The following is a 27256-nucleotide window of genomic DNA, read 5'->3' on the forward strand; positions in this document are numbered from 1 at the left end:
ACGACACCACAAAGCTAACCGGCTCCTTCTTCCTTTTCAAAACAAGTCTCAGTCCTGCGGTGTCACTTTACCTTTCCAAGCCCAGTGTCTCCAAACGTCTTCACACACTGATGCATAACTCGTCTCTAGATTTGGACAATAAACTGATGTTTATGCTGCGTTCAAGACAACTCGGAAGTCAGAAAAAAACGAGCTCCGAGTTGTAAAAAATGAATTGAACGGCGTCGAACTCGGAAATTACAGGTCGGAAACTCGGGTATCATATCAGAGCTCCGACTTTCCGACTTGACGTCACGACAATATCAAAACATGGCAGCCCTCGTCTTAAGCGATTAGAATTTAGACATTTTAATTTATTTGTTGAGGTTTGAATGCATAAATTTGTGTATTATTGCAGTTTATACGTTTATATTAAAGCAGAAGTGAGTGGTCCGGTCGTTTTCGCTAATGCTGCGTTCCAGGCAGGCTTTTGAAATCGTAAATTACAGCTTCAAGTCACAACTTACGACTTTGTAGCGTTCCAGGCAACCCACTCGTGTTTTTCCGACCTGTTTTACCGGTGAAAGTCACTATAACGGCCACTCGTAACTTCTGACCCGTGAACTCGTACCAGATCGAACTGGTACCACTTCACGGTCGGAAAAATACGAGTTTCCTTGAACGCACCATAACAGTCCTCGTCGCTACGTCACCACATTCACGGCGTTCCTTGGCTGCACACACAGCCCTGCATGCCGTTCTCTCTCCTCATTGGATAAAAACTGTAGGATACGATAAAAGTTTTCTCCTCGGCTCAGAGCAGAGCAGAGTGACTGACAGACCCGTGTTTCAGTCCAAACACTCTATGTAAGTGATTGCTGTCGGAAGATATAACTATTTAAGACTTATATTAACACAAAAATATCACTCACTTCTGCTTTAAGCTGTGATTGTTGTATGGTGTGAAATTGTGGTTCTCGTATGTAACAGAAATAACGTTTAACTGTTATCAAGACTGTAACATTATATGTGCACTCATCTGCGGCGTCTCCTCTCCTCCAAAATAAACATAATTTACTGCTGCATTGATTTTTCGTATTCAGCTATGAGCCACAATACGCCAAACTTCCTTCAGGTATCCATGTTTTTTTTCTTCCGAGTTCCTGCAGCGTGAACGCAATGATGTTGATTTTTGAGTTGGGAATTCCGACCTCCGAGTTGTTATGAACGCAGCATGAAATGTGATTTTATTTAGTTTTTTCTGAGATCTCTTTCTGAGTGTTTTTACTTGGGTTTTTGTCGTTCAGGATCTGGAGGAAATAAAGAAGGAGCTCTCCAAGAGCGGCCAGGAGAAGACGGTGGAGGAGTCGAAGGCGAGCCAGCGTCTGTCCAAGCGAGTGAACCGCATGATCGGACGCATCGACAAGATCATCCTGGAGCTGGAGAAGGACAAGGTCATCCTGGACGGGCAGATCGACAGCGGGACCACGCCACCCGTCGGGTAAGAGCAGCTGAACACGTCGAGCTCCGTCTGTGCCGCTCAACGCTGAAACTTAGATCGGGTTCGCAAACGAAACCAAACTGCTGCCGTGCACCGCAACTCGTGGCTTTTTAAATTTTTATTTTATTTTATAGTGAAGTCAGATCTGAGGAGTTAACTTATGTTTTTATTCTTTAGAGCAGACATTCCCAAACTCACTTATTGAGTGTTTGAATGTGACATTGGGACAAAATGTGATTAATCTCACACGTCCATTAACATCCATGATAATTTATTCATTAAAGGGATAGTTCAACATTTTGGCAAATTGGCCCATTGCCATAATCCCTATAGTCATAGCAGTAGGTTCGTTACCTTTAATTGTCGGTGCAAGCTATTTTTAGAACGGTGGAGCAGAGCCGTGAGCTGCTCAGAGCTAAGCTACGGAGGCTAATGGGATTTCTTGGTTTCCCTCATCAAATACACAATCCAACAACTCCACAACGCTCTGGTGGACAAGTTGTGACCTGCACATTCACCACACTATGAGATAATAACAGAACGTTACGAGACAGGGTTGTTTTAGAGGGAAATACATGCAAAACAGCTGATGCGCGTTGCCTTCAGGGACAGTTTTTCATCAATCAGTCTCTGTATTTCCCTCTAAAACAACTCTGTCTGGTAACGTTGTGTATCTCATAGCGTGGTGAATGTGCAGGTCACAACTTGTCCACCAGAGCGTTTTGGAGTTGTTGGATTGTGTATTTAATGAGTTTGATGAGGGAAACCAAGAAATTCCTTTAGCTCTGAGCAGCTCGCGGCTCTGCTCCGCCGTTCTAAAAATAGCTTGCACCGACAATTAAAGGTAACGAACCTACTGCTATGACTATAGGGATTATGGCAATGGGCCAATTTGCCAAAATGTTGAACTATCCCTTTAAGGCCTATGCATAACAAACATTAAATGTACTAGAGATGCAACGATCCGGCTTTTTCAGTCACATATCTTACAGAAAGCAGACAGACCCTCTTCCCTAAACGTTTCTGTCGAGTGTGAAGCTTCTCGTCTCGTTGCTTCTGCTCCATCGCTCAGTCTGTGCTGTTTTGAAGCTTGTGAACGTGAATGATGCAAAGGCAGCGTTTTGATGTCAACTGTTTCTACAAAGAGATTAAAAAAACAAAACAAATCTAGTTTCTTGTTCAACTATTTGAACAATCAAACTGTCAAAGCTTCAGTTTTGTTTCTTTGTTTTTTTTTACCCAAAGCGTTGCCTCTGAATCTTTAACTTCAGCTTCAAAGTTTATATCTTTGAGTTATTTATCATTTTAAATGAGTTATGTGCTTTTATTTGTCAGTTTTATGTTGGTTACTGGATATATTCATTTTGTTTAACCATCATCCTCATCTTCATCATCATCATCATTACTTTCATTGTAAAATGGTGGTGGAGATAAAACAAGGAACAAAAGGTTTTCCCCACAAAAAACAAAAAACAAAAACTAAAAACTAAAGTAATCCAAATTGTTCTAGTTTACGTGTTTAAAACCAAATCCAGCTCCTAATTTATCTAAAATTTTTCAGATTATTCTTTACTAAAGCTAGCGATGCCACAAGGTAAGACAACACTGTGGTAAACCGCCACCTGCTTGCAGCTTTTGCCTGTCGCTAACTTTGCATCGTGGTTGTTGCAAAAAAAAAAAAAAAAAAAAAGCGGCAAAAATCAGTCATTTGCTTCTTTTGCATCTTTTTGTCCATTTTGCCTCTTCACCCCCGAGGTGCCGCCTCACTGATGCTGCTTCACTAAACAGCTTCAATCATTAAATGAACAAAAATCAACTGTAGGACAAAAGATCTGCTTGATTTGAAAAGTTACAGACACAGATATGAAAAGTAAATGAAATCTGTGACCTTTATTGGAGCTTTATAATTAATTCTAACTTAGATAAACGCACCCTTAAAGGGATAGTTTAACATTTTGGCAAATTGGCCCATTGCCATAATCCCTATAGTTTTAGCAGTAGGATTGTTACATTTAATTGTCGGTGCAAGCTATTTTTGGAACGACGGAGCAGAGCCGTGAGCTGCTCAGAGCTACGCTACAGAGGCTCATGGGATTTCTTGGTTTCCCTCATCAAACTCATCAAATACACAATCCAACAACTCCAAAACGCTCTGGTGGACAAGTTGTGACCTGCACATTCACCACGCTATGAGATAATAACACAACGTTACCACACAGAGTTGTTTTAGAGGTAAATACAGAGACAGCTTGCTGAAAAACTGCCCCTGAAGGCAACGCGCATCAGCAGTTTTGCATTAATTTACCTCTAAAACAACTCTGTCTGGTAACGTTGTGTTATTATCTCATAGCGTGGTGAATGTGCAGGTCACAACTTGTCCACCAGAGCGTTGTGGAGTTGTTGGATTGTGTATTTGATGAGTTTAATGAGGGAAACCAAAAAAATCCCATTAGCCTCCGTAGCGTAGCTCTGAGCAGCTCACGGCTCTGCTCCGCCGTTCTAAAAATAGCTTGCACCGACAATTAAAGGTAACGAACCTACTGCTATGACTATAGGGATTATGGCAATGGGCCAATTTGCCAAAATGTTGAACTATCCCTTTAATAAAAGACTAATTAATTGTGTCTTTGAACACATCATGCACAGACTAAAACTAAGTCAGTGTCAGTTTGGAGTGTGCTGCATGATTCAACCTCCATTTTTTTTAGCCCAGATTTAACCCACTGTGAATTAAACAAAAACAAACGATGGATCAGTCTGATTGGTGTGATTTGACCCGGGGACCTTTGAATGCAGCGTGCTGAACTCTTCTCTGTGTCTGTCTCCACCGCATTTTACCGGCGGTCAAACCTTGTAACCGTTTCCTGTATGCAGTCTGTTCTACACCTTCAGGGAGAACCTCATCAGCATCGACGAGCTCATCAACATCATGAGGCAGATCCAGAACATTCCCGAGCACAAGCTGCAGAGCATCGCCGAGGCGCTCGACGACAACAAGGACGGGAAGATCGACATCGACGACGTCATCAAAGTGCGTATGGGTTGTCTTAGTTGTGTGTTTTGTTGTGTTTGTATGTTATATAGGTGTCATTTGATCAGCTGAACTCTTTCTAAGACAAGAATGTGACAGAGAAACAACATCAGAGTCAGAGAGGGAACATTAAAGGGTGATTTGTGGATTTTCAAAAACACACGACTCCTGTCCTGTTCCCTGGAGCCAAATATCTCTTGACATTGTCAAAGACATGAGCGATTAGCAACTATTCTGATGATTATCAGTCAATCTTTATATCGAAAGGACTTTTAATACAATTTTATAAATGCAACACAAAGTGCTTTATGTGACAAAAACACCCCATCTCACCCACAATTCCCTCAAATACAACATGAAACAAAACCAGGGAATATTTAAAAGCAGGAACTGAACCGAGGAAACGCTCTCATGACGGTGGGTAAAAGAGTCTATGAAAGAAAAATGACTAAAACTGAGGCAGATTAAAGGAGTAAAAATCACAAATATAAGAAAGGATGAGAAGAGAACAGGATAAAATAAGTATAAATAGTAGAAGAAATAAATACACATAATACCGTAACTAAATTCAGCAAAAAAAAAGGCAAAAAATTCTGTTTTTTTTTTTTTTTTTTTTTATATAAGATAAGATTCACTTTATGACCTTACACTTACATTTTATTGAAATATTCATTAAATAATTATTTTTAAAGGATTTTTGAGACTGAGCTGCTGTAATTACGACTCCTGCTCTGTTTTAATCCTGTGATTAAAGGACAATTCCGGGCAAATTCAACCTGGGGCTCTATTTTCCTAATATTTTAGGTCTAAAGATTATGGATTCTGAAGATTTTCTTTTTAATTGCTCCTGTTTTGCAGCAATTCTGTCTGTCCCTGCATCACCACAGCAGCAATGATTGAGAGCTGTTTACATCCCTCAAAACCGTTTCTATAAATCCAACAGGAGAGCTTCAGACGACCTGTAAACATAGTTAGCCGTCAGCTTGATTCTCACGCGATTTGCCTGGAATTGTCCTTTAACAGTGAAATTGAATCTCACGACCCACAAGATTAAAACATTGTGAGCCTGTAATCTGTAATAATTCCCCTGTGTGTGTGTGTGTGTTATCTCCAGGTGGTGGAGCTGATCGACAAGGAGGACATCGACATCTCCACCACTCAGGTGGCCGACATCATGGTGATGCTGCAGAAGGAGGAGAAGCTGATGGAGAAGGAAAAGGCCAAAGAGAAGGCGGAGAAGGAGCAGGCGGCCACGCTCAACAGCTAACTCCTCTCTAACTCTCTCACTCTCTCACTATAAGGACACACAGCGTTTCTAGAAACAAAAACAAAACAAAACAGAACAGAAAAGATACCGGTAATAATAATAATAACGTCAAGAGGTTTGTGGCTGGTCACAGAAAAACTCTGGACGTCCTCCTTACAGCACTTCACCAGAGAAGAATAATTTAAAAAACAAAACTAAAATGCACAAAAATCAAGTCACTTAAATTAATATAATGTTAAAAACTCTTCTGGACTGATCATGTAACATGGATTTGTTGAACGGGGGAACAGAAAGTTGAAAATAATCAATCAATAATCATGTTTGGGTAAAATAATAGACAGTATGAGGAGATAATAGATATATAGTATATAATTTAAGGTTTGAGGTGAACCGTCTTGCCTTTCATTTCATTTCATTTCATTCATTCATGTCGTCATCTCTCAGAGAAATGAGAAATCGTTTCTGAACTTTGCACAGTTACAAACACATAAATCTTCGTCATCACCGTCATTCCGAATTTTTATTTTATTTTATTTTATTTTATTTTATTTCATTATTTCTCCATCAAAACTCCCGTGTTGTTGTGAAGTAACTTGTTATGTTCTCTGACAGGAAGTTAGCTCCTTGTTGGCTGTATGTAGGGTGGCTGCAACCAAAGATGAACATAGGAAATCATGCAAATTAATAAAAAAAAAAACCCATTAAATTATTAATTTAAAAATGAAAAATATGCACAGAATTTGAATTTTGGGGACGTTATCCCTCTAAATAAAATGCACAAATGTTGATGTTTTATCTTAGCTGCACAAACATCAACTTTATAAAAAAAAAATCACTGTATTCCATCTTGTATTTATTAATCTTGTCGTCTCTTCGTGTTAAATCGTAGCTTTTTTTTCCTCTAAAACGCCAAAGTTGCACTGAGGCACATTTAAAACACAAAACAGACCCACATTATTCCAAACAAACCCAGATATTTAAACAGAATAAAACTCAAATCAAACGCACCCAGCACAGCAGATGTTTTACAGTGAAGTCAGTGAAGTGAAGTGGTCACAGGTTGTAAGTCGTTAAGAAGTAAGAGTTTTATTTTTTTACTGGTGAAGCGGCGACAAAAACCTCCACAGTGGCCTTCTCTCTCCACGCCGATGGTTGTGTCAAACGGATCGTATAGTGGTGTTGTGTATTTTATAAGAAGAAGCTCTGGTATTCCTCACACTCGATGTAGTATTACTATTATAGTGTTTTTTTGGAGACGCCTGGATGAATTTTTCGGCACATAAACAACCTGAGTGACTCTCTCTGTCTTTGCACTGTAGCCGTGAATGTGTGATTATTATAAGGAGATGATATTAGAGTATTAAAGGCACGGTGCTGTGTTCACACTGCAGGCAGCTGGATTCATATTTAATTTGGTTTTTTAATTATTTAAACAATAATTATGAAAAAAAGAAATGCTCAAGGCGGCTTTTTCAAATTGTTACCCACCGTTTATCTTCAGCTTTATTTACAGTGAGAAAAAAAAAAAGGAAATACACACAGAAATTAATCAAATCTGATGCCGATGCACTGATTAATGAATGAATTAGTATGAAACACATCATAGAAGTGAATTCTTTTGCAGCTTTTCCTCCTGTAATTGATCAACAAGAGGCTTAAGGAGCCTTTGTGATCATTTTCACATGTGTTTATTCATTCCAAAATAAAACTAAAAACTGGTTGGGGTTGATATTTAATTTGTTTTTTATTATTATTTAAACAAACACTGACAACAATGCTCAAGGTGGCGTTTTCAGATTGCTACCCACCGTCTATCTTCAGCTTTATTTACAGTGAGAATAATTATGTTCACTATTTTTGCTTTAATGAAGGAAATACACACATAAAAAACACACAAACTCATTAATGTATTAATTAATATGAAAAAATATAATAGAAGTGAACGATTTTGTAGCTTAACCTACCCCATGTTTGGGTTTTCCCCCTGTAATTGGATCAATAAGAGGCTTAACGAGCCTTTGTAACCAGTTAAACATGTGTTTATTCATTCCAAAATAAAACTGAAAACTGGTTGGGGTTGATATTTAATTTTTTTTAAAATTATTATTTAAACAATAATATAAAAAAAACACTGACAACGCTCAAGGTGGCATTTTCAGATTGTTACCCACTACAAACAGTGAGAATATGTTCACTATTTTTGCTTTAATAAAGGAAATACACACATAAAAAACACACAAACTCATTAATGTATTAATTAATATGAAAAAATATAATAGAAGTGAACGATTTTGCAGCTTTTCCTCCTGTAATTGATCAATAAGAGGCTTAACGAGCCTTTGTGATCAGTTTCACACTTTTTCATTCATTTCAAAATAAAACTAAAAACTGTTTGGGGTTGATATTTAATTTTTTAGTTTAGTTTTTTTATTATTTAAACAGTAATAATACTACTACTAATAATAATAAAAACACTGACAACAATATTCAAGGTGACTTTTTCAAATTGTTACCCACCCTTTATCTTCAGATTATCTATGAATTTCAAAATAAAAGTTTGGTGATAAATATAGAAAGCCACACGTGATGTTGGTGTGTCGCTGCCTGCAGTGTGAACCGATCGATCCGCCTCTCGTCTGCTGAACTGAACCCACTGGTAGTTTATAGTGCCCCCACCTCACCCCCACACCCCCACTCCCTCACCCCCCCACCCCCTCTGTTATTCCTCCACGGTAACCAGAGAAGGAGCTCAGGTGTAAACACAGACGACAGAGCGGTACTTACTTACTTGAGATAACTGTCGTAGCATCGCGCCGATGACGAAGACAGCGCTCGTCAGGAGGGAGAGGGTGCTGGGTATAAACACTCGGGGCCAAACATGGAGGCTCAAAGCTGCCCAAAGCAGCGGCGGCGGCGGAGGAGGGTTGTGTTTAGGTTAGAGACGCCGTGGCACGCTCTCTCCAACGCATTAATCAGCGGCCGGTGTAAACACACGCTGCAGGAGGAACGTTGAGAGGAGAGGAGACTATGCCACTATGCAGTGTTATGGCGTTTTTTAAAGGCCTTGAAATGCTCTGGTTGTTCAGCTCTGATAATGAATTAATCTTCATTATTCAAACTTGAATGATTGAAATATCGACAAATTAACCAACCTTTTCTTTGTTTTACATCACAGTGAACTGAGCATCTTTATTTTTGGGCCACAGGAACTCATGAAGGACGTTTTCTACAACAATTAATCAAGAAAAACAATCTCAACATTGACTGATAATGTAAATATTAGTTCCTCTAGCTCTATAATCTGGACACAATCTGAAGTGGAACATATAAAAAACTATCAGACTCATTTAATCTATAAAATAAATGTTTGTTTTGTCCAATAAATCATGCAAAGACCAACATATTTACTCTACAATTATGTAAAAATGGATCAAATCCATAAAAACTCTGATACGAGAAGCTGAAAAAAGAATTTTATGGACAAAATACCTGTTTATGTTGTTTGGCCAAAGATGTTTCATTTCACAAGTGACAGAAAACAGAGAAAATGTGGAAATCTTCATCATTTAGACGCTGGAAACAGGAAATATTCTGCATTTCTCTTTTGATGAATGACTTGAACAAAAGTCATTTTTGTATTCTAGTATTTCACTGATGTGACACGACCGTCATGTCTGCCCCCCCCCCCCCCCCCCCCCCCTCCCTCCCCCTCCTCCCTCCCCCACGCCGCCTCTCGTTGTAGCCAGGGCGTACGAGAGTGTGATGTATGAAAACCTGTCAAAAACCAACGTAATTATAGGTTTTTGAAATAGAAAAACCTGTAGAAACCGTGATATGAAAAATCCTAAAAGAGCGGCCGCACGTCAGTCACTGTAGAGAGAAAAAATAAAAAAGTAAAAGCAACCGAGCAGCACGTATCTGCACAAACCAACGGCACTGTTGTTCTGTAAGAGGAGGAGGAGGAGGAGGAGGAGGAAGAGAAGGACAGTGAGCTTGAATCAGTCATTTTTCATCGTCAGCCATTTTTCTGCCTTCGCTTTAATTCTTCTAGTGATTTGTCTTTTTTGACAGCGGGAGGAAAAAGAAAAAGAGAAAGAAATAGAAACGTCTGATTGTCGCTCACTGTGCTGCTCATCGACTGTTATCTGCCACTTATGTAAATGCACTATTTTGTTTTTGATACAGCAGTGTGTGTGTGCGTGTGTGTGTGCGTGTGTGTGTGGACTCAGGGTGTGAATGTTGATGCTTCAGCAGAGAAACTGAAACCGTGTCGTAAAAACAAAAAGTCGTCGACACAAACCGTCCTGACAGATTCCTGCTGCTGAGTTTGTAAATCAGAAAGAACAAAGATATTTAAAGCAATAATAAGTCATTTATGCATCATGTATTTTTTTCTTCTTTTCTTCTCTTTTTTAAAAAAAAGAAAATTTAGTTTTCTCTCTTTTTGAGGTGTTTAATTTGTTAAAGAATATATTGTAATATATGTAATTTAGATCCTGCTTGACTGATGTTCTGCTTTGTGTTATTTGGGAGAGGGTGACGTGCTTCTAGTTGATTATATCGACTCTTTTATTTTATTTTATTTCATTTTTTGCACCAGCTACTTTTTGTAGAATATATAAAACGTTTTTTTTTTCTTTTTTTTTGTCTCTCTTTCGGTGGTAAAGTAAAAGGAGGAGAGTTTTAGGCAGCTGGAGACCGAACACAGGATCAGTAACGTTTTTATTATTAACGCTCACTCAGGCTCATGCAAAAAGTTATTTATTTAACTATTTAACTGCAGGTAATAGTTAAAATAACAGCAGCCACCATCGTTTATAAAGATTTAAAAAAAACTTGAAACTAATGTTGAATTCAGGCAGAAACTTGAAGCCGCCACCACACGGACGGTAGCTATAAAACTAGCTATAGCACTCAGCACGGCGGCCATGTTTGTTCGTCTTTACATCGACACTGCGCCATCGAGTCGGGTTTAATCTGAATTAACGACTCTTTATAAAAGATAATTTCACTCTAAAATCCCAAATAAACTAATCAAAAAACAACATTTTCCACTTAAATTGTGTAAAAATTAAAAAAAAAAAAAATCTGTTCCCAGTTTGAAAGGCGAGACGACACGTTGCAGTTTAATCTCTTCATTACATTGAGTTTAAAAATGTAAAAATAAAAAACATAATAATGAATACTAGTCACTGACTCAGATATGAGATAGAACCTATATTGGACTTTTTGTTTTGAGATAATTGTAATGTTATTTATTTATTTATTTAATCAGATTTTTTTTTTGTTTTTTTTGTTTTCCATCCGAATGTTGAAACGAGCGGAAAAACTGGATTTGATTTCATTTTTAACTTGAAGCTCAAATGTATAAAGAAGAGCATCAGTTTTGTTTTGTTTTCTTTCTTTTTTTTTAAACACACAAATCAAGTGTTGATGTAAAATATAAAAAAAAACCAAACATCATTTACTAAATTAATTAATCCTCAGTGTTGAATAAATAATGGTTGATCCTGAGTTTCAGTTTGTTTTTTTCTGTTTTCCATCTCATATTTCCCATCATTCACTCTGTGTGTGTTTGTCTCTCATAATTATGACTTAGCTATCTCATAATTTTCACTTAGTATCTCATAATTTTCACTTAGCTATATCATAATTTTGACTTAGCTATCATCATTTTGAATTGCTATCTCATAATTTTGATTTAGCTATCTCATAATTTTGACTTAGCTATATCATAATTTTCACTTAGTATCTCATAATTTTGACTTAGTATCTCATAATTTTGACTTAGCTATATCATAATTTTGACTTAGCTATCATCATTTTGACTTGCTATCTCATAATTTTGACTTAGCTATATCATAATTTTCACTTAGTATCTCATAATTTTCACTTAGTATCTCATAATTTTCACTTAGTATCTCATAATTTTGACTTAGCTATCATCATTTTGACTTGCTATCTCATAATTTTCACTTAGTATCTCATAATTTTGACTTAGCTATCATCATTTTGACTTGCTATCTCATAATTTTGATTTAGCTATCTCATAATTTTGATTTAGCATCTCATAATTTTGACTTAGCTATATCATAATTTTGATTTAGCTATCTCATAATTTTGACTTAGCTAAATCAAAATTATGATAGGTAAGTCAAAATTATGATATAGCTAAGTCATAATTATGATATAGCTAAGTCATAATTATGAGATACTAAGTCATAATTATGAGATAGCTAAGTCAAAATTATGAGATAGCTATCTCATAATTATGACTTAGTATCTCATAATTATGACTTAGCTATATCATAATTTTGATTTAGCATCTCATAATTTTGACTTAGCTATATATCATAATTTTGTTTTAGCTATCTCATAATTTTGACTTATATCTCATAATTATGACTTACCTATCTCATAATTTTGACTTAGTATGTCATAAATTTTTTTCATCATGTGGCGGAAATGGGCTTCCATACATTGCTTACACACACACACACACACACACACGGTCAATTTGGGTTGTGTGTGTGTGTGTGAGCTACATTCCTGGGTCGTTACCCGGCTCACCACAACGGCTGCCACTCCCCGCGCTCAACCTCCGTCCTCGGCCGCTGGAATTCAACCAGACGTTGTTTTTCCAGCGACCGTTTGTGTGTAAACCAGTTATTTTAACGCACAAAAAAAGACATAAAAAGTTTTTCAACCACCCACCAGTGCACACAGGAAGTGAACGAAGCAGAAAACATCTTTGTCACGGACGATTTTACTTGTTTGAGACGATTTTAGATTCAACCACACGAGTCGAGTCGTTTTCTGCACCATCAGTTTCTTAAATATAACTGTTTTAAAGCTGCACTGAGATTTTTTTTTATAGAAAACGCTGCAGCCTGGTTTCTGATGCCGCAAAGTGCAGCGGATGTTTTTCGAGCCGGTGGAAGTTAAGTCCAGTTTTTCTCTTGAAATGACTTGAAATGATGTATAAGGGACATTGTGGGTAAAAGAGAGGAGGAGGAAGAGATGGGAGCTACATTTGGGGGAAAAAAAAATCTAATTTGCAATAAAAACTTAATGATCTGCTGATTCTGGGCTAAGATAACAAATATTTCCTTATCATCTGAAAAGTAAAGTTTGGCAAGAACATGAATTAATACATAAATAGATAAATGCCTAATTGGTGACCAATAACGACACGATCAAACATGCAGTAACATCAATGGGACCTACACATCTGAAACTACACCTATACGTCAGTCAAAAGAAGGAAAAATAAAACAAAGAAAAGGGAAAGAGAAATAAATCATATTATTATTATTTTAATTTTATTATAACCTTTATTTAAACTCAGAAATATATTGAGGAGCAATCTCATTTACAATATATACTATATACTATAGATATATATATAGATAGATATGAATAAACCAGATAAAATATCAATAAATATAAAAATAAATACTGAACTTTACTTCTAAGATAGTTTTTTTTCTCCTAAATTTGCGACTTTAAACTTGAAGATTCAGTTTTGAACTCACCCTCCGTCTCTTACAGCTCATTTTTCTTTTTACCTTCAGTGGCCCTGATGCACCATGGTACAGAGACACATCATTGTCTATATTCATCACATATTTAGTGTATTTATCTAAAACAGTGACATGTGACAGCAGGTTATTTGCATTTCACACACATACACACACACACTTGCTTGACAAAATCAGAGTAAACTTGGAAGTGAAACACAAACTTTCCCTGCAGAAAACTGGACTCACAGAACTAAACTTTAATTTAGTGAAGCCATAAAGTTATAAAACAGTCAGTTGCTTCAGAGTTGAAGTCGGTCGTGCAGATTTTTTGTGACAAACTTTAAAAACTAAACTATGAAAGGTCTGGAAAAAATATTAAAAAGGAGCAAATCTGAGCTGCACACACACGATAAGAGTCACTTCAGTGTTTCCCTGCTTTGTTCCTGCTCCCTGTCGCCACAGATATTTACACGTCGGTGGGTCGGGCAGGTGTGTGTGTGTGTGTGTGTGTGTGTGTAAAACCAGCGCGTTGATCTCAGGAAGTGTGTGTGAAGTGAGGTTGTGTCGAACTCGATCACAGTGATCGAGGGTTTTTGAACTGAACTGAACTGAACTGGAGATAAAAAGTTTTTTCCTGAAACAGATTTTTACCGAAGCACAGTGTTATAGAGCGTTAGTGTTAGAGCAGCACATCGCTGTCGGACGACGATGCCTTCATGCGTTTGACAATGGATTTCAGAAATGTAAATGTTTGTACGTGTCGGAGGAGAGGTGAAGTTGTATATAAACTTAAAGGGCTGGTTCAGTCTTTTTTTTTTATGGGGTTGTATATGAGGTAGACAGCTGCTCTCTGCTCTCCCATCTCTTTTTGACATTTACTAGCAGATGAATCTGGCCATTTTATTTCAACTTGGCAACACATTTAAGTTGCTAACAGGCTACTTTACACAATGCTACACTACACACAATGTAATACCACAACCACAGACTGAGCTTAGTGTAAAAGATACTCTATGGCCCATGAGAAGCTGCGCCAATGATATGAAATGGTATAACTTCCTTCTTGTAACATGTGTGGATTTATAAAAGTGAGATGTTTATATTTTCTTATGATAACATTAAATATTTACACAGCTAACACACTGCAAAAACTCAAAATCTTTCCAAGAATGTTTGTCTAATTTCTAGTCAAAAATAAGACCCGTCGCCTAAAAATTAACTTGTTTTTAGATAATTTTCACTTGTTTCAAACTATTTTTCAATTGAAATAAGTAGAAAAATCTGCCAGTGAAAGCTACTTTTTTGTGCTAGTAATAAGAAAGAAAAACCTGCTGGACTATCAGATTGTTTCAAGTGAATATATGCTTGAAAGAAGTAAAAAAGTGTCTTAAGAACCAAATGTGACGAGTCTTATTTAGAGTATAATCAGATTTGCTTTGACTAGAAATGACATTTTGACTAGAAATAAGACAAATTGTAACTAATTGGTTGGTTACAGATTACCTGCGTTTTTTTCTGCCCAGTTGATGCACTGTAAAAAGTTTATATATAGCACTATAACACTTAAACTGGTGTGTTATTTGTGATGGGAGTGAAAATTCACTCATACTACAACCCCACTTATCAAAAACACTGAACTATCCCTTTAAAAGCTGCACGTTCTTGAAGATATTTAGAGATATATTAAATGTTTTTGGTCGGAGGAAGCTCCTCCAATCAGGGAAGAGACAAAGACTATTATCACAAGGTTTAAAGGTGATTCAGAGAAACCGAACGGGGTCAGTAAACGCCTCGGTACGGGGTCGACCGTTAAGGCCCGTAGCTCGCTGTTCTTGTGCCGCGCTCGCCCACGCGTGGAGAAAAATGAACGGTGCCTCAGAGGTTAAAACTGCAGCAACAGAAGAACTTCTAATAATAAATCCTTCTGCACGAGTTTCAACCTTCTGAGATGTTTTTATTTTATTTTATATTCCCTTTCTCCGTGGACGTAGGAGGTGAAGTTGAGCCAGAAGCCACTCAACTGAACTGAAATGTGAAAGAAGAGTTCATGCACTGAATAATAATGATGATAATAATAATAAAAACAATAAAAAGGGGCCAAGTTTTAGATGCACAAGGTCATAATTAACTGGTTTGAAATTCTCCAGCATCAGGACCAGTGTAAAATGCAGTAAAATGTAAAATGCTGGATTTGCTCTGAATGAAAACACTTCTTTGTTTTTCTATTTAAATCATTTTTTCCCCCCTTCACTTATCACACTGATGCACGAGCACCACAGTGGTCCAACGTACAGTACTTCTGGTCACCTGCAAAGAGCATCATGGGATGTCAAGTGGTGCTCATGCAGCAGCTGTTCCCTTTGTGGAAACATCTGCGTCCATCTCATCTCATCCATCACTTGTCTGTGTGTTAATAAACAACATAACTGAATGAAATTAGAGGTTTTTTCCACTGATTAAACATTTTCTAAAAATATGAATGAATGAAATAATAATAATAATAGTAGTAGCAAGAGGCCGTGTTGGGTTCATAGATGTTTGATAAGGTGATCAGATGTTTACATGAGTCTCGTTACCAGTGTGAAGTAATAAACACACTCCATGATTAAAGGGATAGTTAAACATTTTGGCAAATTGGCCCTTTGCCATAATCCCTATAGTCATAAAAGGAGGTTTGTTACCTTTAATTGTCGGTGCAACAGAACGTTACCAGACAGAGTTGTTTTAGAGGTAAATTCATGCAAAACCGCTGATGCGTGTTGCCTTCAGGGACAGTTTTTCATCAAGCAGTCTCTGAATTTCCCTCTAAAACAACTCTATCTGGTAACATTGTGTTATTATCTCATAGCGTGGTGAATGTGCAGGTCACAACTTGTCCACCAGAGCGTTGTGGAGTTGTTGGATTGTGTATTTGATGAGTTTGATGAGGGAAACCAAGAAATCCCATGAGCCTCCGTAGTGTAGCTCTGAGCAGCTCGTGGCTCTGCGCCGCCGTTCTAAAAATAGCTTGCACCGACAATTAAAGGTAACGAACCTACTCCTATATAAACTATAGGGATTATAGCAATGGGCCAATTTGCCAAAATGTTGAACTATCCCTTTAAATTATGAAGCTGTAATCTGGTTACAACAAACTAATCAAATCAAATGTTTAACATAATAATGAGACAGGAGTTTTAGTTTTCCCACAGGTCCTTGAAGTGGCCTCTTGAAACAGCCGATGGGTCGTTGTGAGGTTCTTCTAACAACTGTACAAACTGTATGTAGGCCGTCTTTTAACGTTAAAGCAGTTTCATGTAAATATGTGAAGGAGCTCTCTCTCTTTCTGTGTGTGTGTGTGTGTGTGTGTGTGTGTGTGTGTGTGTCTGCAGCAGATTAACCACCTCAGCCGACTGCATGCAGTAGTGAAACACAACCGTGTATAGAGCTGCATGCCTCTCTAATCTCAATCTAATCTAACGTTTTGTGAGTTTCTCTGCTGCTGCCGACTAATATCAATCACACACACACACACACACAGACTGTCACACATACCACAAACTCCTTGTTAAAGCTCCAAAACTCAAGAACAGGAAGTGAAATGTCTTTTCAGCTGAAAATATATGTCTTAAAAAACAACTACAACAATAACAAAGGTGCTTCATGATGATGATGACGTACTGTAACGTTTTATTCTGATAGTCCAGTGTTTCCTTCACTGTAAAATCAGTGCCTGGGGATTATTTTTATTTTAACTTCACTTCCTTGTTTTTTGCTTAAAACAAGTTGTTGTTATGATTGTTCTTCTTCCTCTGCTCTTTTACTGTTGTGAACACATTTAATCGTTAACATCTTGTTTCGTTGCCTAAAGGAGATTGTGGTTTCAGGAAAAAAAAAAAAAAAAAAAACTTTCTTTTTCTGAGTTCCTCGGTGCAGGACGGATGTTTTTCATTCAACAGGGCATTTAATATAAAAAAAACCCCAACAACTCTGATTTTCTGCTCAGTTTTATGCATCACAGGGATTAAAGAACAACTTTGAGGTTGTTTTATTTTATTTTATTGCTGTTTAGACGTTGGTTCAAATACAAAATCATAATTTCTTTATTTTTACTACTCAGCTTTTGAATCAACAACATTTATTTTCTAGACTTTGCACCAGTTTAGCAGCACCAGAACATGAAAAACACAATGAAACTAAACTGAAATAGAGTAATAATCATGAAAATGATTGTTATTAAACACAGTGCTGCCTTCAGGGCCTCTGTTTGAAAGAAAAACAGTTATTTGCATCCACTTTTTCCAACTTCAGTGGCTTTGCTTTGATATTTTGTTTAATTTCAGAGCATATTATGTCATTTAAAGCTGCATTAATTGATAATTTTGGCCACATGGGGGCGACACAGTCATGACACATTAACCACCTTTTAAAGTTGTCACAGGGAAGCAGACAGATAGAGATTTTTTTTTTTTATTCACACATCCAGCTGACTTGATTTAGAGTCTTTTAGCTCTGACTTTGGTCTCCACCTCCTCTTACAACGCTACGATTAATAAAGTTTTTCTGAGTTTAGGCTCAAAGACGACTTTTAGTTAAGTTTGGGGGAAACAAGATGAGATGATTTGGGATAAATGATTTTATTGTGGTGCATTCAAGTGTTATCATTGTTACAGTAAAACAAAAAACAAGCAAACAAAAGCTGTGATTAATTGTCGTACTGCTTAAAAAAACAAAAAATTACAAAATATCTTCCTGGTTGAAGTTATTGATCTGCTTGTTGACATATAGGATATTGATTAATGCAGCTTTAAGATGAGTTTAAGTATTTATCTCGGTCTCTACAGACAAACTCTTCTAGCTTTTTAACAAATAAACCACAGCCTGTCTAGACAAAACTTGGCGCTGCTGCTCTAACACTCACTGATAATGAAACACCTGCCAGATGTTAATGAATGAATCCCCCCCCCGAAACATCTGTTCATTTAATCTAAGATGCTTCTCCTTTGAAACAGCCCCTTATAATTACACCATAAGGACTTAATGATAAACCATAGCAGCAATAATACACCGACTAACAATGGAACAACTCACAACAAGAATGTACATTTCATCTTTATTTTACTGTCGGATCACGATTTAGGAAGCATTTACGTTGCTGTATCGATAACAATCGTTTCATTTTGAGGTTTTATTATTGTCGTGTGCTTGTGTTGCTCACAGCTTCATCATTTAAGGTTTCCTGTGGTTGTTTTTTGTTTTAGTTTTTTTGTTTTCCCTGAAGCCTTAGAGGTCAAAGCTGTGTTAAAGATTAATGGTCACTGCTGTTCTTCCATCAGTCACGACATCTGAATGTTCAGTCACATAAAAGCGTCCGTGCACCACTTCAATATAAAGAATGAAAAACACACATGAGTGTAAGAAACACAAAGTTTGGAGAAAAAAAAAAGAAATATGTATTTTTCATGACAGAAAAAGAAGAATAAGTAGAAATAGCGTTTATAAAAAGAGAGAACTTGAGCCCTCTTTGGGGTGCAAACTGTTTACCACTGATAGTGAAACCACACTGTTGTCTGCTGCATCATGAAACCACACACAGCGTTGTGTTATGGTGTGTTGTGTGTGTTTGTGTGTGTGTCTGCTCTGCTCACACTCTGATGTAGTGAAATGTGAAACGAAGACGAGCCGACGAACACATCTGAGACATCTGGGCTGTTCAGACGCTGCTGTAATCACGCTGTTATTCACATCGCTTGAAACAAAACTGCAATAAATCTCCGAACACAGCTTCACTCTGAGTCTTCTGTCTGTTATTATTATTATTTCATATATAACCCAGTTTTTGTTTAAATATTGTACCAAAGCTTTTAGGGGCTCATGTTTATCTTTTATGAAATGTTCTGCTGCTTCCTTTTAATTGTGATTTCCACACATATTTTGAACACAGATTGTGGGTTAAACTTTAAAACTGTGAAACTATGATATTATTCTGGTTGTCACTCAAGTTCAAGTCTGCATGATTTATTTCTAGGAGGTTTTTCCAGCAATAAAAAGAATATAAAAGGATTAAAAAAAACTCATAGTAAAATCTATTTGGAGGAGCCATGAAAGAACCATTAAAGCTTCATAAAGTTTGTATCAAAGCTCCATATAAAGGTAGATGTTTGTGTTAAAGCTCCATACAGTATAAAAGTAGATGTTTGTGTTAAAGCTCCATACAGTATAAAGGTAGATGTTTGTGTTAAAGCTCCATACAGTATAAAGGTAGATGTTTGTGTTAAAGCTCCATACAGTATAAAGGTAGATGTTTGTATTAAAGCTCCATACATTATAAAGGTAGATGTTTGTGTTAAAGCTCCATACAGTATAAAGGTAGATGTTTGTATTAAAGCTCCATACATTATAAAGGTAGATGTTTGTGTTAAAGCTCCATACAGTATAAAGGTAGATGTTTGTGTTAAAGCTCCATACAGTATAAAGGTAGATGTTTGTGTTAAAGCTCCATACAGTATAAAGGTAGATGTTTGTGTTAAAGCTCCATACAGTATAAAGGTAGATGTTTGTGTTAAAGCTCCATACAGTATAAAGGTAGATGTCCATGTGTAGTGTGATTATAAAGCAGCTCTAGGTTCTGTATTAATACTGTGAAAGTATCAGAGCCTCAGTCCACAGAGAAATGCACACAGCCTGTATTCAGAAACTGAGCCTTAAAACCAGCCGTCAGGACTTCCTGTCACTTTGTGATGTCACAACAAAGCAACCAAGGCCAACAAGTCCCGCCCACCACCTGGATAACACGATCCAACAACTTGCAGGATTTGGTTTCTCTGAGTATTTTATTCTGAAATCTGCTCTATTTTATATTAGATCACTCAGAAAAAACAGTTGGCCAATCAGAAGAGAGGCTCAGAGCCTCCTCTCTTCTGATTGGCTGACAACCTGTTGTTACTAGATGTTCTTTAAACCACAAATGTATCTTCTTATGATTCAACATTTGCAATAATAAACAGGACAAGTGTAAAATATTGGGACTTTTAAAAAGTAAAACTCCAAAACATAAAAATATATATATATATATTTATTATAATTAAAGAAAATAAAGTGAGAGCTCTTTAATCTTGAGTTACTGCTACTTTTTGCTGTTGCTTTTCATCCCACTCAGTTCAGTGCTGTTCTCTGTCTGACCACTAGATGGCAGTGTGTGACAGCGTTTGGCCGAATAAACTTGCGTCGAGCTTGTCAGTGATGAATGAGCAGAGCAAAGTCACACACACACACACACACACACACACACACACACACACACACACACACACACACACACACACACACACACACACACACACACACACACACACACACACACACACACACACACATATAGGAAACAGTTTGTCCTGACTCATTGAGGGGCGTCAGTTTAATTTAACAGGTTTTTTTCTTCTTCTTTTTTCTGCGTCAGGTGAGTTGTTCATCACAGAAGACGAAACCTCCTCCCACCAAAAAAACAAACAAACTCAAATTGACTTTCAGCCACTTCCCTCCCTGTGATTGTGAACCCGTTCTGGTCTCATTACGTCTCCTTGTAGGGCAAACTCACAGCTTCATGGCATCTGAGTAAGGAAAACAAACCATTAAAAGTGGTTTATGAAACTGAGCCGGTTTTCAAACTGGATTTTCTTAATGAGTCGTTAACTTGTCATTTATTCGTAAACTGGCAAAATGCAAAATGTGTCACAGTGATTCAGCATGTACAATGACTAACTCCTCGGTCTGCAGGAAGAACTCTAATCCTTTGTTTAAAAGAGAGTTTCGCATATTTCAAAGCAATATAAACCCGCTCAAATGGATATTAAGATGAATATTCTAGGTTTTTATTAATCAGTTCGGATAAATTCCTCGAGCTGTTTCCATGTAAGCGATACAGTGGGATGGTCCACACGCAGTCTTGGCTCTGTTCAATGAAAATAAAAGCACGCTGAAGTCTAACTAAAGCTTAAACCCTTCAAGGTTAAACTCTGCAGTATGAAAATACATCTTTGTGGCTGCAGACAGAAGGAGAGAGCATGAAGCTATATGCCACAGGAACGGAAACTTAATAAAGTTATTACAAGAAACAGCTGAAAACATGTGGATGACACCATCAGTTTAGTTTAGTTTATTTAGATTCAGATAAACACGTACTGTATAGAGACTGATGCATGAAAAAATGTGAGCTTATATCGACTTATTCAGACAATTATGTGACTTATAAAGCTACAACTGCAATATTATAGTTTAAGGACATATCTTTTCATATTTTGTTTGTTTTTTTAACATGTTTTCAGATCAGCTTTCCTGCAGGTAAAGAAATAAAACTCATATTCAAAGCAGTTTTTTAAAATTGATTTCCTGAAAAGTCGACATTTTGTTCTTTTCTTTTTTCTCTCCTTTGCCAAACATTTTATCTCAAACTCAAATCTATAATCAGAAGATAAAAGGCTTTGTCAACATTTTCTCACACTGAATGAAAAACAAATCGTTCGTCGTCTAAAACAATTCAACACTTCCAGATACTTGTGTATTTTTTTTTACTTTGAAAGGAAATCATTGAGTATTTTCAGTAAGTATTTTTTCTAAAGATAGTTTTCCTGCATTTATTATTTTTATTCTAATGTTTATTTAACAGGGACGATACATACAACATTGCCACAAAACATTGAAAATGCGACGCATACAAGAAGTAGCTTCAGCTAATTTGCAGTCTTTGTCCCCATGGTCAGGCTTTAGAATAGGATAAAATATACTGAATACAATAAATGCAATGATACAAATACAGTGGCTAACACAGTGAATAGGTACCATGAATAAATAAACACAGCTGCAAATTTCAGATTAAAACAAAAGTTTAATTTTCATCAATATGAGATAGATCCAGTTTGAGGAGGAGGAGGAACTGGATCATGTCCTCAACTCAACCCCATTTGGGAAGCACTGGACCGAACCAGAACCCAACATCATTGCTGCAGCTACAAGTCTGGGACGTTTTAGTGTCCGTATACTTTTGGCCATGCAGTGTGTAATTAAAGGGATACGCCAACATTTTTTTTTCATGTCTTGCCTCACTCCCGAGTCCATGACCAGCAGATAGACACCATCCTTTCGACTGTGCGTGCAGTAACAAGGGAGATAGAGCCGTATCGCCCGTAATTAGCTTAGCTCAAACACTTGAAGTGTATGGGTAGTGTTAGCCTGCCTCCACCTAAAGTCATCAGAGAAACTCTTCAGCAACTCTAAACGGAAACCGGCGGGCCGATCTTCGTCTCAGAGCTGACAAAACTCTCCGGTAAGGCATCTTGAGCGGTCAAATACCGGTAACTTAGTTAGTTAGTTAAAGCAGAAGTGAGTGGTCCGGTCGTTTTCGCTAATGCTGCGTTCCAGGCAGGCTTTTGAAATCGTAAATTACAGCTTCAAGTCACAATTTACGACTTTGTAGTGTTTCAGGCAACCCACTCGTGTTTTTCCGACCTGTTTTACCGGTGAAAGTCACTATAACGGCCACTCGTAACTTCCGACCGGTGAACTCGTACCAGATCGAACTGGTACCACTTCACGGTCGGAAAAATACGAGTTTCCTTGAACGCACCATAACAGTCCTCGTCGCTACGTCACCACATTCACGGCGTTCCTTGGCTGCACACACAGCCCTGCATGCCGTTCTCTCTCCTCATTGGATAAAAACTGTAGGATACGATAAATGTTTTCTCTTCGGCTCAGAGCAGAGCAGAGTGACTGAGAGACCCGTGTTTCAGACCAAACACTCTATGTAAGTGATTGCTGTCGGAAGATATAACTATTTAAGACTTATATTAACACAAATATATCACTTACTTCTGCTTTAATTTAGTTTATTGAAACAGGACAGTGTACATTACCATTAGTCAATTGAAAAAAAACAATGAAAAGATGGTTGTACCAGATTTAGCCCTCGGGCTAATTTCCATCTGTAGTCCCGATACGCACAATACAAAACACAATAAAATACCGATGCCAAAGAATACACAACATAGTGCAATGGGACAAGAACGGTCAAAACGGAGGGTTCAAGCAAAGAAGGTTTATTTTGGTTCAAGCTAGCTACATCGAGGGTAGGTTAGCTTCCTATTTCAAAGTAAAAGCACAAATTCTATCGTCATGGTTTTCTGTATGTAAAGGGCAACGGGTGTTTTATTTTGTGAAAGTAACCGGAAGTGCGTTGGTCACAACGGCTAGCTTGAGTAGCGCCAAATTTGTCGAAACAAAATTGTAAACAGCTGGTATTTAGACAAATTAACGACACACTGCTGATCTAAACGGCTACTTTCTCACCTAAACATGTTTGAAATGTCGATAAAGTGATATATTTACAGAGTTTAGAGCTTGGGTAGGAGGCAGGCTAACACTAACTATGCACTTCCAGCGTTTGAGCTAAGCTAATTACGGGCGATACGGCTCTATCTCCCTTGTTACTGCACGCACAGTCGAAAGGATGGTGTCTATCTGCTGGTCATGGACTCGGGAGTGAGGCAAGACACGAAAAAAAATGTTGGCGTAACCTTTTAAATTTCCATCAATATGAGATAGATCTAGTTTGATGAGGAGAAGTCCTCAACTCAACCCCATTTGGGAAGCACTGGACCGAACCAGAACCCAACAACTTCATTGCTGCAGCTGCAAGTCTGAGACATTTCAGTGTCCGTAAACTTTTGGCCATGTATGTAGTGTGTAATTAAACTAACAAATGTTCAGGCCTATGTGCAGCTTTGATGTGGAGCGACCACCAGACCAGTGAAGTAAAGTAAAGTAGCAGAACGGACAAGAACGCGTTCCTAACTAACTATAGATCTTTACAGCTCTCTGCTCTTTGTGTAGGACTCAGTTCAGTTTTCATATGTCAGTTAGTGGGCGAGCTACACTGAGCCCTTAGTCAGTCAGTCAGTCAGTCAGTCAGTCAGAGAGACTTCAGGCCTGTGTCTCTTCCAGACCAAACACAAATCCATCTCCGTTTCCCCGGCTGCCGGTGACCTCTGCTATCTGGCGTCGAGCTGCAACCTTCACTCTGGCTCGTCACCGGGGGCCACCCAGCCTCTGTGGTCGCTCACAGGAATCGGTATTAGCGGGAGATGATGATGATGATGATGATGAACGTCTTGGAGAGCTGCTGCAACGCTGCAACAAGCCCCCACAGTCACCCAGTCAGTGTACATACAGTACAGAAGCTTTAAAAAAAAAAGGAGGTAATAAAACTTCTCACAGTGGAGCTGCTTCTCTGCTCGGACGGAGACTATTTCAGACTTTGTGGCAGATTTTGACGGGGAACTGCTCACTGAACAGTTACAGCCTCAGCTCTCAAAGACGAGGCTGTGCTTTTCCCCCCACCGTGTCCTTAATTCACCGCACACACTTAACCTGACGGCTCCTCCTCTCCGAGCAGCAACATCTGATTGGACCTGAAGGAGGGTCTCCTCTCCTGAAATAGTGGCAGTTAATGCGCCAGAGTTGTGGTTACATTAACTAACACACTGGTCCAAGGGTCATTTTAAAGAGGAACTAAGCAGAATTTGTCCCATGTGGCTATGCTACATTTTTACCTTAATAAAAGGAATAGTTCACCAAAAAATTTAATTCAGTCATTATTGACTCGCCCTCATGCTGATGAATACTCCAGAGTAGTTTTTTGTTCCTCAAAGTGCATCTGGAGACCTGGGAGGCCGGTTCGTAGTCCAATGAAAACTTTATATGAGAAAAATAGGAAAAACATGAACACAAAAACGTCCATAAAACTAGCCTACACAAAAAACATCTAATATTCCTCCACACTGCTCGTCTACTGCAATCCAAGTGTCGTGAAGAGATATATTCCAGAGTTTACTGGAAACTACGTCATTTAGGACAGTCCTGTATTGCACTCTGACGTTCACAAGTGTGAACGTGAGAGCGCGCCCCAGGCAAATTCAATACAGGACTGTTTAGGCTATAAAAATGTCCTAAATGACATTGGTTCGAGTAAACTCTGGACTATATCCCTTCAGGACACTTTGCACTTTGAGGAATAAAAAACTTTTTTTATTTTTTATTTTTTTTATTTAGCACAAACAATATCATATAAATAAACAACATGAACAATCAACATTACTGGGATGTGCAAAGGGGAGGTATGAAACCCAAGAGGGCTTATATGAAAACCTCACCCAACATATTCAAATATCAAATTTGTTACAGTTTAAAAACAACATAGGAAAATAATTGAACAATAATGAGAAATAAGTAGAAAAGTGTAGAGATTAAACAGTAAAATATAAGGAAAAAATAATAATAAGAATACATACATGAATGAATAATACAAAACAAAAATAATGAGAGAGAGAGAGAGAGAGAGAGAGAGAGAGAGAGAGAGAGAGAGAGAGAGAAAACAAATAAAAAACTACGGAGTATTCATCAGCGTGAGGGTGAGTCAGTAATGACTGAATTTCATTTTTTGGTGAACTATTCCTTTAAGGCACAAGAATGATAATGTAGGGTTAGAAAAGATCACAATCTGGGTTGAAATAAGTGCAGTATACATCCCCGATACAATTCGATAGATCTCACTCTCCTGTGTCATAAACCCTCTGTTTTTGTCTATACTAAACCACGTCACGGCACATTCTCCTTCGCTCTTGTTATAATTTACTTCGACCACTAGATGTCGCCTAGCAACAAAATGTATCTGCAGCTGCAGTAACGAGCCACGGGCTCAGTAGCCTGAAAATAAATCGTTTTTCTGTCTGTTAAAAATCAGCTGCAAATCCAGGAAGCAACACCACCGCCTGTCAATCAATGCAAACTCGTCCTTAAAAGACGACGACATTCCCTCCTCCTGGATGAACAACCCACAACACACACACACACACACATACAAAAAAAAATCTATTTGGATGCAAACAAGATTTGTGTTTGGAAAGGAGCGACTTTCATCCAGAGAGTCGAGGGAGTTCCTTCATTCTGCTCCATGTAGCCGAGTCTATATGAAGCTGCTCTTATTGTTGTGTTTCTGCATAATGTCTGCATCCACTCTCTGCATGCTGATCCCTCTCTCTGCTGCCCATTTTAAGCTCATTCATCAAAAACCCAGCCGAGGACAACCACATAAGCCCCCCCCCCCACCCCTTACCCACCCCCCCAAAAAACAGATTCCTCTTCTCTTTGCTGTCAGTCAAAACATCCTCCTCCTCTTCCTGCGGATCGTCTTAATGAAACACGGCGAAGCTCTGCAGTGAAAATGAGTCACCAAAGTGAGTTTTTTAATTTAAATGCAGATGATGTTTTCAGGTGACTGAGGGCCAAGCGTTCGGCCGGCTGTTCAGGTTCACGGTTTAGTGCAGAGAGAAAGAGAGAGATGAAGGGATGGATGGATGGATGGATGGATGAGGGAGGGAGGGAGGGAGACTGCAGCAGCATCGTCTCTGGCAGGTGGCGAGGCCTGATGCAGGTTGCAGCGTTGGCGTGTGTGGAAGCGAAGCGGATGAGCAGCAGCAGATGAAACGGGAGTGTTTTTAAACGGGGTTTCCTGGCCGCTGCACAGCTGGACGCTCCTCAGAGACTCGTTAAGAGTTCCTGCGGGTGCTGACGTCTGGTGGCATCAACGAGTCCGACTGACAAACACCAGAGAAACAAAGACAAAGACCCGACTGCTGCTGCTGTGCTTGTCAAGAGTTGTATTGGACATTGATTGGATGGATGTCAGAGACGCCTACTTGACGGTTTAAGACCTTAATGTGTAAAAACAAGCTCCAGATTGTCATATTTTTTTAATGTTTAATGCAATATTTAAGTTGCAACACCGATTTCTAACATGAAACTGCTTCGTTCAGTGTTTTTTTTAAAATCAGATTTAATCACTGGGTCCATTTGATTCAAAGGAGAGGACACCTCTCACCTAAAAAACCTCTTGAGCATCCATGTCAGAAGTTATAAGAGAA

At 38.1% G+C, this 27256-nt stretch overlaps 1 protein-coding gene across 4 annotated transcripts in view; it reads left to right on the forward strand.

The window, feature by feature from the left end:
- letm1 (leucine zipper-EF-hand containing transmembrane protein 1) overlaps positions 1–10873 on the forward strand; it is a 37610-nt gene extending 26737 nt beyond the window's left edge. The window contains exons 12-16 of one of the 4 annotated variants that reach the window (XM_083997964.1): positions 1287–1480; positions 3042–3074; positions 4355–4511; positions 5626–7753; positions 8076–10873. In XM_083997964.1, the coding sequence (XP_083854090.1) occupies positions 1287–1480; positions 3042–3074; positions 4355–4511; positions 5626–5778 (537 nt within the window). In that variant the 3' untranslated portion in view covers positions 5779–7753; positions 8076–10873. The remainder of the gene's footprint in view (positions 1–1286; positions 1481–3041; positions 3075–4354; positions 4512–5625; positions 7754–8075) is intronic. The other 3 variants (XM_083997965.1, XM_083997966.1, XM_083997967.1) reach the window with 3 other exon arrangements.
- Positions 10874–27256: the final 16383 nt, after the last annotated feature.

This window comes from Trachurus trachurus (assembly GCF_905171665.1).
Source record: "Trachurus trachurus genome assembly, chromosome: 22".
In the NCBI taxonomy this organism is placed as follows: domain Eukaryota; kingdom Metazoa; phylum Chordata; class Actinopteri; order Carangiformes; family Carangidae; genus Trachurus; species Trachurus trachurus.